The following is a 17849-nucleotide window of genomic DNA, read 5'->3' as shown; positions in this document are numbered from 1 at the left end:
CAAATGCGGACACGGCTCGTTTAGTTTACTTTAGTTACTTCCACAGTGTCATGTCCTATGGCATTTTGCTATGGGGCAATGCGGCCGATGTAGAAATGATATTTATTCTGCAGAAAAGAGCTATACGTGCTATTTATAACATGCACTCAAGGGAATCCCTGAGGGAAAAATTTAAAGAAATTAAAGTTCTCACTATGCCATCCCAGTACATCTTTGAAAATTTGATGTATGTTCGTAAACATATTGAGGAGTTTCCTAAGATGTCGGACATACATAATAGAAATACTAGGAACAAACACAAGCTTGTTGTGCCGATGAGTAGGTTACATAAGATACGAAATTCATTCGGGTGTTTGTCTGTGCGCCTGTACAACAAAATCCCACAAGATGTTCAGAACCTACATATACATAGGTTTAAGAAAACTATTAAAGAACATCTGTGCAATAAAGCTTACTATAAAGTCAATGATTATCTAGAAGATTGCACAAAGTGGGAATGAGTTGCTCGCTCCGGGAATTTCAATATTGTAAAATTGTTATGTTATAATTACTTATTGTAATATGAATATTTAAAAAAAAAAAATATTTAAAATAAAAATCTAATATTTAAAAAAAAAAAAAAAAAAAACATGCCCGCTGAGTTTCTTGCCAATTCTTCTCAGGACGGAGGCTAATTCTTGTGAATTGGCGGTAATTCTTTTGACGTTCAACAAGTATGTACTTTCATTTATGTTGAATAAAACTTTTTTGATTTGATTTGATTTGATTTGATTTGGTACTAATTATTACTAATAATTCTAATGAAATACGTACTTAACAAATGTTTACTTACTATTGACTTCCACTGTGAAGGAATAACATCGTGTAATCAAAATCAAACCCGCAAAATTATTATTTGCGTAATTATTGGTGGTAAGACTTCTTGTGAGTCCGCACTGGTGAGTACCACCGCCCCGCCTATTTCTGCCGTGTATCAGTAATGCGTTTTGGTTTGAGGGTGGGGCAGCCGTTGTAACTATACTTGAGACCTTAGAACTTACCTATATATCTCAAGGTGGGTGGCGCATTTACGTTGTAGATGTCTATGGGCTCCAGTAACCACTTAACACCAGGTGGGCTGTGAGCTCGTCCACCCATCTAGTAATACTACTATCGGAGGAGCTAGGGAATGAGGAGTAGCGGATAGCTAGATAGCTACCGGATAGATAGATTCGTAATTAATAGCCGAAGAGACTATATAATAAAATTCCCTTAGCGAACTAGTGAATCAGTTTGGTTATTATTCATCTACCTTCAAGTAACTTAGTATAAACTAAGTTCAAAGTCAATTAAAACATAAACGCGTGTACCTAAGTAGCTTTAAAGTTTTCCTTCGTTCTAAGTTTCAACACGTACGAAATAAACAAAGTAACGTTCCGTTTATCTTTTGTAAAGCTCTGTACGAACTTTTTAAACTTAGTTTCAAATGAAATCAGTTGTTACAGTGCTCTTAACTTTGTTTAGTCTTAGCGTGTGTTGTTATTTGTTTATTGTCTGTAGTTTGTTACTATGTAGGAGGAAATTACAGGATTAAGCTTAAGTTTTTTTGATTGCATATATGGGGGAACGAGCCCGCAGACCATCTAGTGGTAAGTGGTTAGTAGAACCCATAGAAAACACAACGTTAATGCCTCCGCCCACCTCAAGACACATTCAAGTCTCTATCTATTGAAATCGTCGTGGCCTAAAGGATAAGAAGTCCGTTACATTCGTATGTAGCGATGCACCGGTGCTGGAATCCCGCAGGCGGGTACCAATTTTTCTAACGAAATACGTATTTACTAAATGTTCAAGATTTACTTCCACGGTGAAGGAATAACATCGTGTAATAAAAATCAAACCCGCAAAATTATAATTTGCGTAATTACTGGTGGTAGGACCTCGACTGAGTCCGCACGGGTAGGTACCACCACCCTGCTTATTTCTGCCGTGAAGCAGTACTGCCGTTCGGTTTGAAGGGTGGAAAAGCCGTTGTAACTATACTGAGACCTTAGAACTTATCTCAAGGTAGGTGGCGCATTTATGTTGTAGATGTCCATGGGCTCCAGTAACCACTTAGCACCAGGTGGGCTGTGAGCTCGTCCACCCACCTAAGCAATAAAAAAATTTACGACGTTATTCCTTTATCCTAGACTAGCGACCCGCCCTCGCTTCGCTTCGGAAACATTAAAACACACATGAAACCAAAAAAAAAAAAATATTTAAAAAAGTAGCCTATGTTCATCAGGGACAATGTCGGCTTCTAATGGAAAAAGAATTTTTCAAATCGGTTCAGCAGTTTCGGAGCCTATTCGAAACAAACAAACAAACAAATCTTTCCTCTTTATAATATTAGTATAGAAGTCATCAAGTTATCTGTGAGAATGTGTTACGTACATGTGTATTTAATTAAAAGCATCGGTAGCTGCCTGCGGGAATCGGACATTTGATACAACTTGGTATTTTGATATGTTGCTAATAACATATATTATACTTTCAATATAAACAATTGGTACAATGTTTTTTTTTCTTCTACACATTCGCCGGTAGCCTCAGGGGCTATTTTAGCCTGGACGGGTAGGTGAGCTCACGGGCTCAACCTGAGAGAATTTGCTAATACTAGCCCTAGCAAGTGTAGTGCTTCGCAAAATATACTTCCCAATCGGAATCGCGATCCACTGAGAAGAGTCGGAGAGAAACTTAGGGGGCTGTGTCTATGGGAAATTTTGTAGCCACAGCGTTAGTTAACTAGAAACTCGATTGGAATTAAATCTTTGAAAGACTTCGAATTAAAGAAAAGTTTGGACCCAAAATAATGAGTTCGATTAAACTGTGATCAGAGTTTTAAGCGCTTAGTTTTTCTATTGAAATAGGCACTCAACAAATTTTCACGATTGACTTTCACGGTGAAGGAATAACATATATACTAATATTATAAAGCTGAAGAGTTTGATTGTTTGAACGTGCTAATCTCAGGAACTACTGGTCCATTTTGAAAAATTGTTTCAGTGTTAGATATCCCATTTATTGAGGAAGGATATAGGCTATATAACATCAAGTATGACTAATACAAGTGGAGCACCAATAAAGAATGTTTCAAAATAAGGGGTTAAATAGCTCCATAGCATATAAAAATATTTTCACTTTCTGAAATGAAGTGGGGGTAAAATTTAGCGTTATAGCGAAGTAAATATTCCACACGGACAGAGTCGCGGGCAAAAGCTAGTCGTGTAATAAAAATCAAACTCGCAAAATTATAATTTGCGTAATAACTGGTAGTAGGACCTCTTTTGAGTCCGCACGAGTAGTTACCACCACCCTTCCTATTTCTGTCGTGAAGCAGTAATGCGTTTCGGTTTGAAGGGTGGGGCAGCCGTTGTAAATATACTTGATACTTTAGAACTTATATCTCAAGGTGGGTGGCGCATTTACGTTGTAGTCTATGGGCTACAGTAACCACTTAACACCAGGTGGGCTGTGAGCTCGTCCACCCACCTAAGCAATAATAATTTTTTTTTGTCAAAATCGTCCTGCATGTTTTCTTCAATGCTACAGTTCTCAGATTCAACCAATTAATCGATTTGCAGGATCATGTAATCGTTTCTTAACCGGCCCTATTAACGGTGAGGGTTTTGTACGTCAATATGCTGAAGTGACTGATTTACGGGCATCGGTGTCGGTGACGGGTCGGTTTAATCGATTATCAATAAGGTTTTGAGTGGTGGCCTTAACGCGTAGTACCTTATGTGTAAAGGATTCAAATCTGAAGTGCTATTGACTTGTATGAGACGCTTGCAACGACAATGCTTGGTCTAATGAACAACTCACCGAATCAAAAAGGGAAGTGGATAGTGCAGTGGCTCTTATTTCGATAGTATTTAAGCCACCATCGACAAGACATTTCGATCGATATTGTTTTTTTTTTTATGAAAGGCGATTGCATGCAGTAGAGATGCGAATGTTGCGATGGATGTGTGGAATAACGAGAATGGATAGAATACGGAATGAATATGTTAGAGGAAGTCTGAAAGTGGCACATGTGAGAAGCTGAGAAGTGCGCGTTTGGGATGGTATGGACATGTGATGAGACGAAATGAAAATGAGGTTGGTAAGAAAATGTTAACTATGAATGTGGAAGGATATAGTGGAAGAGAAATGGATGGATTGCGTGAAAGACGATATGTGTAAGAGGGGAGTGAGCGGTGGGATGGTATATGATAGAAGAGTATGGAAGGAGAAAACATGTTGCGCCGACCCCAGGTGACTGGGAGAAGAGCAGGATAATGATGATTGAATTTTTTTTACCCGCTGCGCAATACTTAATTATACTAAGACGTTGATATTCATATTATGCGTTTATTTAAATAGTTTGATATAAACAATGGTAGAAGTCGAGAATCGTTTAGTATTTGTTCCTAGAAGATTCGGTCGCCGTAAATTCCAATGAAGTCCTTCTTATACGAGAGCAGGAACTGAAATGCATCGCTTGCATTTAACAACCTCCTGCTCGTATTAAATAGCAAAATCGCTAAGAGCATTGCTTATCTCTTCCCGTCAGGCGCTTTCATGTAAAGGCATTTCCTTTGTCTCCGAGAGATCTGTGCATGAATGGGAATTAGCGAAACAATGGCTTTGTTTGTGTACCTTATTTTCTGTTCCTCTTTAATGACGTACATATATTATATACTTGACGTATTTATCACATAATTACCTAAATATAATTATCATTGCCACGGAATACGTCATCGCAACCTTTACATATATTTCATAATAGTTGAGAATTAACAATTTATTTGTAAATTTCAGTATATTCAAAGTGTAAAGAATCAAAATCTAAATAATTATTAAAGTTTTATAGCAATCGGATCAAGGCCAAATTCCAGATCGGTCAGCAAAGTGAGCCCGGTATAATGACTAGTGACATATTATCTATACTAATAATAAATCTACAATGGTTTTTACGGATGTTCCGTTATGACTACTGAACTGTGCTTCCGATTGACTTGAAACTTGGTATCCATGTAGAAAATACATGTACTTAATGGATAGGCTAATATTTATATGAGTGTTGGACTCCCTACATGAGTTGCGGGGGCGTTAATGATGAGAATCTTTATGGGGGTGAGAAATAAAAACGTCCAGCGAAGCGGACGGTTACAGCTAGTTATGTATATTTCTAGTTATAAGGTATTTTCAGATTTTTCATTAGAATCAATGAATCCAAAGCAAAGCTTTCTAGCGAGTTAATCTTGGATTTTCTACTTTCTTTTCTTTTTGGGAACCACTTACTCGTTCGAAATATAGCTTTCCCTCAAATTGTTTCTTTTCAACTGACTGTACCTTGTACTGCAAGCCCGCACGGACATGTACCACTACCCTGCCTATTTCTGCCGTGCAGCAGTCGTGTGTTCCAGTTTGTAGATTTGGAACTGCAGTTATGATGACTGGAATTCACATTATGCCGTCCAAAGTAAGTAATTACATAGGTAAGGTGTTACTCCAGGTCGTACGTGTGAGTTCAACTACCTGTGCAAAGGAAAGTGAGCACGAATCTAAAATAATGTTCTCAATCATCATCAACTAGATTGTTAAGCTTTGCAATACTTATACTTAGCCGTTTTAAGCACATATCGGCTCCCTGAATATTATGTGTTAATTAATTTGCTACTTTAATTAGGGACAAGGCATTTAATATTTACGCATTCATTCAATGTACGACGTACTTTTTTTTTATAGCTTAGATGGGTTGACAAGATTACGGCCTACCTGGTGTTAAGTGATTACTGGAGCCCATATACATCTAGAACGTAGATATATCCGCCTTGAGATATGAGTCCTAAGCTCTCAGTACAGTACAACGGCTGCACCACCCTTCAATTTTATTACTGGTGGTAGGACCTCTTGTGAGTCCGCACGGGTAGGTACCACCACCCTGCCTATTTCTGCCGTGAAGCAGTAATGCGTTTCGGTTTGAAGGGTGGGGCAGCCGTTGTAACTATAATTGAGACCTTAGAACTTATATCTCAAGGTGGGTGGCGCATTTACGTTGTAGATGTCTATGGGCTCCAGTAACCACTTAACACCAGGTGGGCTGTGAGTTCGTCCACTCATCTAAGCAATAAAAAAAAAAAAAAAAACGCATTATTGCTTCACGGCACAAATAGGCAGGGTACTGATACCTACCCGTGCAGACTCCCAAGACATACTACCACCAGTAGTACTTCATTTGTACGATTGACGAATGATTTCAGTGATATGACATTTAATTACTCTGCACTACCTTTGATAGAGGATGCCTTTCACTTTAAGTCCGTCAATTTAAATAATATATAAAGTGTAATCCAGAAAAAATTTTTTTTTATCAGAACGAACAAAAGTAAACAGAAAATGATAATTATTACTTCTATAAAATAAAAAATTAAGTTAAATTTCATATATTTTTATTATTGTCACATGAAAATCAAGGCATACCTACATGCTTTAGTCAAAGGGAAAATAATCGTAAATCGTTTGTCTCTCAAAGTTTTATGTTAAAAACATTTCGGCAAATTATTCAAGACATCGTCCCATGAAAAGTTTTAAGTTCTATCCCGTAAAAGCGGCTACATAATTAAAGACTATGACTTCGTTAAATGAAAGGATATGGAGTGGAAGGTTTGCGATAAAGCGTATTAAAGTTGATTGTGGTTTTCATTTGTTTTAAAACAAAATTTAAGAAAACCATGCCATTTTTTTTAATATATAATTGAGTTTAATTACATCGACGTGATTGTCGTCCAGTAATCTATCTTCTATATATAAAAATGAATTGCTGTTCGTTAGTCTCGCTAAAACTCGAGAACAGTTGGACCGATTTGGTTAATTTTGGTCTTGAATTATTTGTGAAAGTCCAGGGAAGGTTTAAAAGGTAAACAAATATGAAAATTCACGGAATTAAATAAAGTTTAGGTCTTTTACTTATCGATTGACGCATTACGAAGTCTGCCGGGTCAGCTAGTCTAAATATAAAAAAATGAATTTCTGTTCGTTAGTCTCCCTAAAACTCAAGAACGGCCGGACCGATTTACCTAATTTTGGTCTTGAATTATTTGTGGAAGTCCAGAAAAGGTTTAAAAGGTAGATAAATATGAAAATGCTCGGAATTAAATAAAAATAACAATATTGTTTTTCCTTTGATGTGTCCCCCGTCGGCGTCGGACGGATTCTTTTTGTTTGTTTTAAGTTTATTTTATACAAAAGTTTAGGTCTTTTATTTATCGATTTAGGCACTACGAAGTCTGCCGGGTCAGCTAGTAAAATATATTTATTTGATTGTTAAGGAATAAAAATTAAAGAAAAATAGCTTTGATAATTGCTTCTGACACTGGACGACATTATTTGGTGAAGATAAACACGTCTGTATTAAACGAAGCTCAACTGTTTACTTAGATTCCTCAATACCTAATTTTGCCATATACGCTGTTGTAATTAACAAATAAACAGCAGTGAGCGCTGGTTAATTACTACAATATCATTTAAGTCACAGAGTAAATACCATCACATCGTCCACCACCGGAGTAGAGTTCACCAATACTACCTAGAATCTAGAGGCGTTTCCCGAGCGCTATGACACGTCTTTCTTCAAGCGAGGCTTGTGCAGAGTACTTAGTGGTAGGCAGCGGCTTGGCTTTGCCCCTGGAATTGGTAACGTCCATCAATGACGGTAACCATTCACCGTCAGGTGGGCCGGGCCGTATGCTCGTCTACCTACTAGGGCATTAAAAAAAACGTTAAAGTAAAAAGTGTATCGTTGAGTAACCGGGTGTACTCGTATTGGGCGTTTCCACTATGCTGATGTAAGAATCCCGCAGGCATGTACCAATGTTTATAATGAACTACATACTTAACAAATATTCGTGATTGACTTCCACGGTGAAGGAATAACATCGTGTAATAAAAATCAAATACGCAAAATTATAATTTGCGTAATTACTGCCGGTAGGAGGACTTGTGAGTCCGCACGGATAGGTTATTTCCTGCATATTTCTGCCGTGAAACACTAATGCGTTTCGGTTTGAAGGGCGGGGCAGCCGTTTTACTGTAAAAACTGAGACCTTAGAACTCATGTCTCAAGGTGGGTGGCGGCATTTACGTGCAAGCAATTAAAAAAAAAACATGTGTGCAATTCACACGTGGTAGAAGTGAAATCTTCCAAAATTAAAATACAATTATCCTAAACGTCTTAAGTATATGTAAAATTTTGTCATTAGTAAATAATTGTAAGGTAGCGCCCTCTGTGAATTGATATTTTAATTTCACGTATAATCCTAAATTAAAATTCACTACAAGAGCTTTCATACACACGTTAGTATTAAAAAATCTCACAGATGGCGCTGTATTAAATAGTATGTATATTACTGTCTCATTCTTTGCTGGCTTCATCCTACACATTTTTGTATTTGTGTCTCTTACCTGTCGTTTTTTCCGTTGCATCCGGTTTGAAATCACAACGATTCTAAAGAAGTTTTCACTTCAAAAAACATATGTGCAATTCATACGTGGTAGAAGTGAAACCTTCAAAAATTTTGGCTTCAAAATAATGAGACGAATGTAAAATTTCGGGAAGAGGATAATTGTAGGTTTTCGTAATGATCATAATGATGTAAAGTTTCATTATTATTTTAAATTTTATTCGTATATATTACATACATTTATTCAGAATGTATTAATTACGAATATTAGGTACGAAGCAAAGCACAAAGAGATCCATGAATATAAGAAACACTGTCTTCCTGTCCTTCCTATCTCATTTTCTCCCACTTCAAATCTTATGAATTTATGTGTCTGTCTCTTTTTACTGTCGCTTTTTCGTTTCATCGACTTTCGAATCACAACGATCCTAAAGAAGTTTTCACTTAAACAAAAAACTTTATTATTAAAAATTACATTTTAATGATATCATTCGCAGTTGGTGTGCGAGTTAGCGCTTCTGCTCTCCGCGAGTGGGATCGGAATGTACTACCGCGCGCTGACCGAGAGGGCGCACCGGAATACCTTCGCCGGCACGAGGACTTGTCTTGAACAGCGCGTGAAATTGGAGTGTGAGAGGGAGCAGCAGGAACGACTGCTTCTCTCCGTCATACCAGCGTATATTGCTGCTGAGGTAAGAGTTTCAGTTAACGATTTACAGAGAAGAGGGGGAAATTTGGCTGCTACGGTACGATTTGCAGTTAACGAGTTACAGAGAAGAGGGGGAAATTTGGCTACTGCGGTACGAATTTCAGTTAAAGATTTACAGAGAAGAGGGGGAAATTTGGCTACTGCGGTGCGAACTTTAGTTAACGAGTTACAGAGAAGAGGGGGAAATTTGGCTACTGCGGTACGAATTTCAGTTAACGATTTACAGAGAAGAGGGGGAAATTTGGCTGCTGCGGTACGAATTTCAGTTAACGATTTAAAGAAAAGAGGGGGAAATTTGGTTGCTTCGGTACGAATTTCAGTTAACGAATTAAAGAAAAGAGGGGGAAATTAGGCTACTGCGGTGCGAATTTCAGTTAACGATTTACAGAGAAGAGGGGGAAATTTGGCTGCTGCGGTACGAATTTCAGTTAACGATTTACAGAGAATAGGGGGAAATTTGGATATGAGCTGATAGGACATCTCTACATTATTGTTAAACGTAAGGCAAAAGTCCATGGAACATTAAATTTATCCTTGCTTATGAAACATATGATAAAAATCAAAATACAAATAGTTTTTAACTTATTCAGTACCTACTCATAAAATTATATTTACGAGTATTAAAAACGAATATATTGATAGACTAATATATTGAAGGTATAAATAAAAGTAAATATGAACAAGTATACGTTCGTATATATATATATATCTTTACGACTGTTAATCGGTACACGCAACAAAGAAAATGGAGTTGTGTCAGCGTGGGGATGCTAACCCCGGATGCGGACCCCGCCTACGGGCGAAGGACCTTCGAAGCGATCCGCCCGGTTCTCTTGGACTGGGTGAATCGCGACCGAGGACTTCTCACCTTCCGAGCGACACAGGTGCTCACGGGGCATGATTGTTTCGGTCGCTACCTGCGCCTCGTCGCTCGGGGGGATCCGACACCGAAGTGCCACCACTGCAGTGGTGCAACGAGGACACGGCGGAGCACACGCTCGCATACTGCCCCGCTTTCGCGGAGCAGCGCCGCGTCCTGGTTGCAAAAATAGGACCGGGCTTGTTGCTTCCGACCGTCGTAGCAACGGTGTCGTCGCCGAACATACTGTGGAAGAGCAGCCCGATCGGCGGTGCATCGCGTCCCGGTAGGCTGGTTCTGACCCAGCGGGGTATCACGGAACACCAGAGGTATCGCCCGGGCGGCCTGGTATGGCCGTCGTATCACGGAGACTGGCGTCGTGGGTTGTCGACTATGGCCTCGACGAACTATCGGTCGGGCGTCCTCGGGGTGGCGCCGCGTGGTTGTAGTGTTGACCACCTTATTGTGACCGGGTTCTGATCCCGGACGGAGATCGGACGTCGGGTATAAGAGTGCGGGGGAGTCATTTAGTGTGGTAGAGTCCTAAAACGTCCTGGGCCCGCGGTCTGCTTCCAACATCTGCAGATCGTCAAGTCCCACATACCCCGCGCGCCCCCTAGGCGCGGAGACCAGGCAGGAGGTTCGGCCCCCGACCAGAAAAAAAAGTGGAGATGAACGTGTTTTAATTTTAATCTTCCAAATGTATTATTATTATTATTTTTATTTAAAACCATTTTATTAAATTACTTTAGTAGACAAATGTTCCGGTCCTTGACTTTTGGGAAACTGGTTTGATCAAAACGATTAAAATTATTTATGTAAAAAATTTCAATAATAAATGAGCGATACTAAAACTATATTATGAATCAAATCAAACAGAACCTGCTTGAATATAAATGATTGATTTTGTGGGGAGTTTTCAAAAAAGAGCTCAAATAAATGCCAATGATGTTGACAAAATATTTTCTCGTAAAAATATGTGCGGCGATGTACATTTCTTTTTTTTAGTCGTGCACATCTGTTTATCGATACTTCGCATATTCTGGCCAGTCACTATCTTTTTTTTATTGCTTAGATGGTAAGAAGGCTTAGTTGGCTTAGAAAAAAGGTAGTTGCATCAATGCTTAATAGGAGAAGCGATTTATTCATTGTTATTCATACAGTTAGTGAGTTTTATTGTCGAGCCAAATCGTGTTTCACTTGTAAGAAATACAATTTATATATGTACAGATTTATCTAGAGACCAGCGATTTAATTTAATATATTCAATTAATATCTTCTAATATATTTCGTTTGCTAATTATTAGTTATTAGCGAAAAAACTGCCTCCATAATTTTAATTTTTAATTTTTAAATACATGTAATATATATATATATATATATATATATTTCGTTGGAACCGGCTGCACGCACGAAAAAACACTCATGCGGCGTTACCTCGCTCTGAGGCGTTACATTTAAGGCTTGAAGTGCAAGCGAGAGCGCGCAACGAGCGACAAAGAGGCACAATCGACCTCCGCGTTCGGCAGCGTTCGACATCTGTCTCTCTCCTACTTGAGTGAGCGATGCATCCGCGTGGACAGCTGCTATACAATAATACATTCACATGTTTTCGTCAAGTATGAAGTTCAGTGAAAAGTGAATGTGGTGTCAATTGTTTATAGCAACGATAATTGCGATAATTGAAAAATGAAACCATTCCATCAGTATTTTCTTTTCTTATGCCGTTGTCACGTTCAACTATTAAAATCAAATCAAATCAAATCAAACAATTTTTATTCAACATAAATGAAAGTACATACTTGTTGAACGTCAAAAGAACTACCGCCAATTCACAAGAACTAGCCTCCGTCCTGAGAAGAATTGGCAAGAAACTCAGCGGGCATGTCTTTTTTTTTTTAATAAGAAATTATTATTTATAATTTTTTAATATTAGATTTTTTTTTTAAATATGAATTTTTTACAATCAGTATTATAACGTAACAATTACTACAATATTGAAATGCCCGGAGCGAGCAACTCATTCCCACTTTGTGCAATCTTCTAGATAATCATTGACTTTATAGTAAGCTTTATTGCACAGATGTTCTTTAATAGTTTTTTTAAATCTATGTATATGTAGGTTCTGAACATCTTGTGGGATTTTGTTGTACAGGCGCACAGACAAACACCCGAATGAATTTCGTATCTTATGTAACCTACTCATCGGCACAACAAGCTTGTGTTTGTTCCTAGTACTATTTCTATTATGTATGTCCGACTTTTTAGGAAACTCCTCAATATGTTTACGAACATACATCAAATTTTCAAAAATGTACTGGGATGGCATAGTGAGAACTTTAATTTCTTTAAATTTCTCCCTCAGGGATTCCCTTGAGTGCATATTATAAATAACACGTATAGCTCTTTTCTGCAGAATAAATATCATTTCTACATCGGCCGCATTGCCCCATAGCAAAATGCCATAGGACATGACACTGTGGAAGTAACTAAAGAAAACGAATTGTCAGTAAATCGACTTTACAGACAACCGATTTTTTTAATATATTTATAATGGTGTACAAAAAGCATACTCTACTTAAACCTATTCTTATACGATTCAAATGTTCGTTAATCCTATACGGTTTTCTCATTGATTGGGGGCCAATGCAAACAAAGATCCCTTTCGTAAAGTATCTAATGTTACCACTATCGAGAGTCGAAAACTCCCGGCCGAGTCATTATATCGATAATCGATAGATTTGCGTTTCCGCACAATTGAGCACGAATGAAATGCGACCCTCGATCGGTGTTTAACCACGGACGCCTTCAAGAGAAACCCTTTTGCCTAGCTGAAGCGTCAATTCAACAAGAAAAATGGTTTCATTGGTCATGTTCTTTGATATTAAAAGCTTTTGAGGCACTCTTAACAGTTTATAGAGCAATAAACATCCTAGTGAAATATAATGGAAGTAAAATTCATTATGGATTTCGTAAGCGTCCCACGTAGACCGTTAGTTTAAAAACTATTCATTTTTATATAACTCACGTCAAGAGTTGATAAAATTATTTTTAAAATATTCGTGATTATAATTTGGTAGAGATGTATAGATAACTTACGTCGAATATGTATAAACAATTCATGAATATTTTAAGAAAAGAAATCCAAATGAATTCATATGAATTTTAAATAAAACGATTGATACTGTGTGTTACTCTAATTCTAGTATTTAAAATAATCTCTAAATCATCATTATCATCATTAAATCTTGCGTTTCTAGATATATAATCCACAATCAGTCGAAAATTTAACCGTCTTCAATTTGTTCTATGTGCGGCTGATAGCAACATCAGTAGATGTGTCATGCATATGAGGCATTTGTCAGCTTTAGCAATGTTTTAAAGGGAACATAAAATTCCCAATCCGAAATTTAAAAATAATATATACTGAAGTTCAGCACTAAAGTAATTTAACATTAAAAAGACCAGCTAATAATCAACCCAGAAGCTAAAGCAAGCTAGGTTCCTCTTTTCCGCACACTGGGACTAAACATCAGTGCGTTGCCCGTTCAGCGTCCTCGCCGAACCCGTCGCTTGCGACGAAGGGCTCGACGAGTAAATTAGCCCATAGACACAGCCCACTGAGTTTCTAGCCGGATCTTCTCAGTGGGTCGCGTTTCCGATTCGGTGGTAGATTCTGCGAAGTACTGCTCTTGCTCTTGCTGCTAGGGCCAGTGTTATCAACACTACGGTTTGAGCCCTGTGAGCTCACCTACACGTCAAGGACAAGCTGAAATAGCCTCTCAAGGCTATCAGCATAAGTAGGAAAAAAAATGGTGCGTTGGATTGAAGGGTCAATGAAAACTGTCAACGCAGACCTAAAACACCGCTAAAGTGGAAGAACCAGTTTGCAGAGACTATAACCAGTTTACATGGTCACCTACAATGAAACTGTATGACAGATCTAGTTTTTAATGATAAGTGTAGCGTCACGTATTTTTGTTAGATCTTCAATTATCACTCTTACACGTTGAAATAAACCGAACTTTAAAGTAATGCTGAGTCTGATGTGTGAAATGAATATTTGTAGGTTTGTTCGTGCTAAATGGCTTCGCGCGTCGTTTTTTTTTACTCAATTAGTCATATTTTAACGGTTTCTATCACTTCAGGAGCATTTCGTGTATCGAGATAAAAATGCTTAAGTTATTTCAATACGTTTTACGTGATATTTACAATCACTGGAAATTACCGGTCCGCGCGAAGTTGCCATGGCCCCTTAGGCTACCAACTATTAGGTAGGGAAAACTATACCTATAGTTTTTTCTCACATCTACAGGACTTAATATCAAGGACGGGGTTTCCAACTTGAGGTATCTTGGTCTTCGTCTCGACCTGGACGGTCGCCGGAACTTATCAAATCATTCTCATATCAAAAAGTTTTTAATATCAAAACTAACTCATATCATAAAGTTGGACCCTCGGGTAATGGTGACGACCGGGTCGTTGAGCCAGCTTCTTTCAAATTTCGGAGGCCCCGACCTGGTGGTGCGTCGCCTCCATGTCGGGGTGGTGCAGTCCATTGCATAATATGGTGTACTGGTCTCTTGCCTCGCCCCGACCCGCGAATTTTGGACCGCATTGCGCCGATTGCCAGCGTGCCAGTCTGTTTATTTTTAGTAGCCATTTTTATATTATTTTTATATGGATACACTACAACACTACAGTACACGTGGCCGTAAGACAAGACCCATCGCTGAGGGGGTCAAGGCCGAACGGCGCGCTACTTGCACCAGTGCGCCGCCCAGGAGTGACAACATAAGAGCGACCGGTTGGCGGAGTATCGCGTTCCGACCAGGCCAGATAACTCCAACCCAGCGGAGTATCCCGGGACACTAGCGGCACTAGCTGAGTGACCAGACGGGACGGTTACCGCCCTGACCTCAGGGGGACTTATCAAGGATATAATTAATTAATTTAGGTTTAAATTATTTCTAATCTTTTGCCTAACATCATTATCATATCTTAAAATGTACTAACCATCAGAACTAAGGTCAAGTTTAGTATTCGAACTGTTAATTGAAAACGTACTAATGTCTCACGACCACATCGAATTTAATTTCGAGATATCTTCATTCAAACTCATCGAAGTGTTAAATGGTAGCGTTTGATAGAATTAGATCATTAGAAAAAGGATATTTACATGTGTTATTAAGGTCGCTAAAAATTTCACATTGGAGTGAATCGCTTTAAAGATCACGAACTCGACGAGTGCCCGTGATGTGACACGCAATGGGAGCATGATACCATAGAGTTCCACGTTTTGTGGAAAATCACTGAATTTTGAATGGTTTTCCTAAAACGGTTGCCGGTCTGTGGGCTTCTATAGTTCGCTCACTTTAGGAGCCTATACGGCGACTGATTAACCTGTATTAGACATATGAAAACTACTGGTGGTAGGACCTCTTGTGAGTCCGCACGGGTAGGTACCACCACCCTGCCTGCTGGTGCTGGGTGGCGGCATTTATGTTGTAGATGTCTATGGGCTCCGGTAACCACTTAAAGCAAGGTGGGCAATGAACTCGTCCACCCATCTAAACAACAAAAAAAAAAGAAGTATACCAGTTGGTTTTTTGTGTGTGTTTTTCTACAAGGACCAGATATCTTGATTATTCGTCTTCCTAACTACGAATAAAAGTCAGTAAAGGGTTAGTTGTAACGTAATTTAATCGAGAATGAAGGCAACTTCTTGACTATGCCCAAGCATTACCACTTCAATATGCGACAGTAACTAATTACCATCGTGCGATATAAGACTCAATGAATATAGTAGTTTACAAATTGAATACAAATATAGTAGGTTACTACTTCACTAATTGATAATGAAGCATATTTATTCACTGGTTGATTCTTCGAGAAAGTGGCGCAGCAGCATAATAATTCTCTTAGCGTGGTCGCTTCGAATTATATTTTCAACCCAGTCGAGGGCGAAAGTCACAGCCGCCGCATCCTAAATATGTCACATCGGATCCATCCGAACCACTCCTGGTGCTTATAAGCTTTCTCGTCGACGAGTTGGACGTGCAACCTAACCCATAGACCCAACCCACTAAGTTTATCGCCGGATTTTCTTAATGGGTTTCCATTCCGGTCCGGTGGCAGATCCAGTGAAGCACCGATCTTGCTAGAGCTAGTATTAGCAATTCCTCTAAAGTTGAAGCCCCTTGAGCTCACCTTCGAGTCAGCGCGCAGTTAAAATAGCCACATACGTTACCAACGATTAGGCAGGGGAAATACCGAGGGGAAGGATTCTGATCCGGAAGCCAAAATAACTCATATATACATATTATTCCATTTCCATTTCCGTGGATATCGTAAAATGCAGCCAAAAGATTCGCTGAAGAATATGCATTCACTGTAAGGCGTATCATATAGCATGGACATTGCAAAACCATTGCAAATTTTTATCCAGTAGCATTGTAGGTTCAAAGTTAGTACAGCCGCTGTGCAATACAAACTAGACTTCCATCTCATGACTCAAGGTGGGCGGTATGTATGTTGTGATGTCTATATAGACATACCTAGTCAGGTCATAAATTCTGTCACATGTTTAATGTAAAATAATTGAAACAAGTTTATTCATTATGTAACCATTCATATACCAAAATGAACTTAACAAAACATAGATTCTTATGACACTAAAGTTTATTCAAAATGACCTCCGTGATTTTGAATACAGGCCTTCAATCTGCGCGGCCAGTCGTCTATCGCAGCCTGAACGAGGTCCATGTCAATATCGGCGGCTGTCTTAATCAAGGATGTTTTGAGTGACTCCAAATTGGGATGAGGCTTTGAGCACGCCTTTTCCTCCAAGTTTGCCATATCTTGTAATATAACGGATTCAAATCTGGACTGGAGGAGGGCCAGTCTTCGTGCCGGATGAAGTCGATTTCACGCGCCGCCAGCCAGTCTTGTGTGCTCTTCGCTCTATGAGCTGGCGCCGAATCTTGTTGGAATACCCAGTGCCTGTTATTGAACATGGTATGAGAAACAGGTTCCACAAGGTTCGTCAGGACTGTATTTTGATACACAACTGCATTCGTTTTTACACCTTTCTCACAAAAATTTACCTCTGTTAAGCCCCAATAAGAAACTCCCAACCATACCATGAGCGAGGATGGAAAATGACCTCGTTGGACACGCGGAATACGGTTGCTCGCTTCTTCACTACTGTGTGCGTACACCTTATCATTTTGTTTGTTGTAGCTCTCTTCTACGGTAAAAATTTTTTCATCCGAAAAAAGAATTTCCCGATATTTTTTTCCCGCGTACCGCTTCAACAAAGCGCGGCATCTCTTCAGTCTCAGGTCCATTAGACGAGCATTCAAACGATGTTCTGTTTTTCTTCGATATGCCCGAAGCCCTAAGTCTTCATTTAACACCCTTTTCACCGTGGTTCTGCTTAACCCCATCTGAAGGGCCAACAGTTTCTGCTTACGTTTGGGATTTCTTTGAATTCGCGCCTTCACAGCTTTTATCACTGCTGGAGTCCTAACAGACCGAGGGCGACCACTTCTTGACCTGTCATCTACACTAGAGTCTTCATTGTATCGTTTGATGGTACGATAAACGAATCTTTTGGTTATATTCAAATTTTTCAGTATGTTAAAAATTTGAATTGGCGCGTAACCGCAACGATGCAACGCAATAACTGCAACACGGTCTTCTTTAAGCGTCCACTCCATATTAAAAAATGAGTAAAATTCTAAAAGTATACATTTTTATTTTCATGAACAATTCGGAATTCGAATTCAATAAACTTTTTTGTGGCCAGCAT

General features: G+C 38.9%; 1 protein-coding gene across 4 annotated transcripts in view; it reads left to right on the top strand.

Annotated features, from left to right (window-relative positions):
- LOC114243277 (adenylate cyclase type 2) overlaps positions 1–17849 on the top strand; it is a 236454-nt gene that overhangs the window by 99768 nt on the left and 118837 nt on the right. For all 4 annotated transcript variants that reach the window (XM_089731129.1, XM_089731130.1, XM_089731132.1 and 1 more), the window contains exon 5: positions 8966–9160. In XM_089731129.1, coding sequence (XP_089587255.1) covers positions 8966–9160 — 195 coding nt within the window. The remainder of the gene's footprint in view (positions 1–8965; positions 9161–17849) is intronic.

This window comes from Bombyx mandarina, chromosome 11, assembly GCF_030267445.1.
Source record: "Bombyx mandarina strain Sakado chromosome 11, ASM3026744v2".
NCBI classification, from domain to species: domain Eukaryota; kingdom Metazoa; phylum Arthropoda; class Insecta; order Lepidoptera; family Bombycidae; genus Bombyx; species Bombyx mandarina.
The sequence above is the reverse complement of the archived record's forward strand: the minus strand, read 5'-3'. Positions and strand labels throughout refer to the sequence as shown.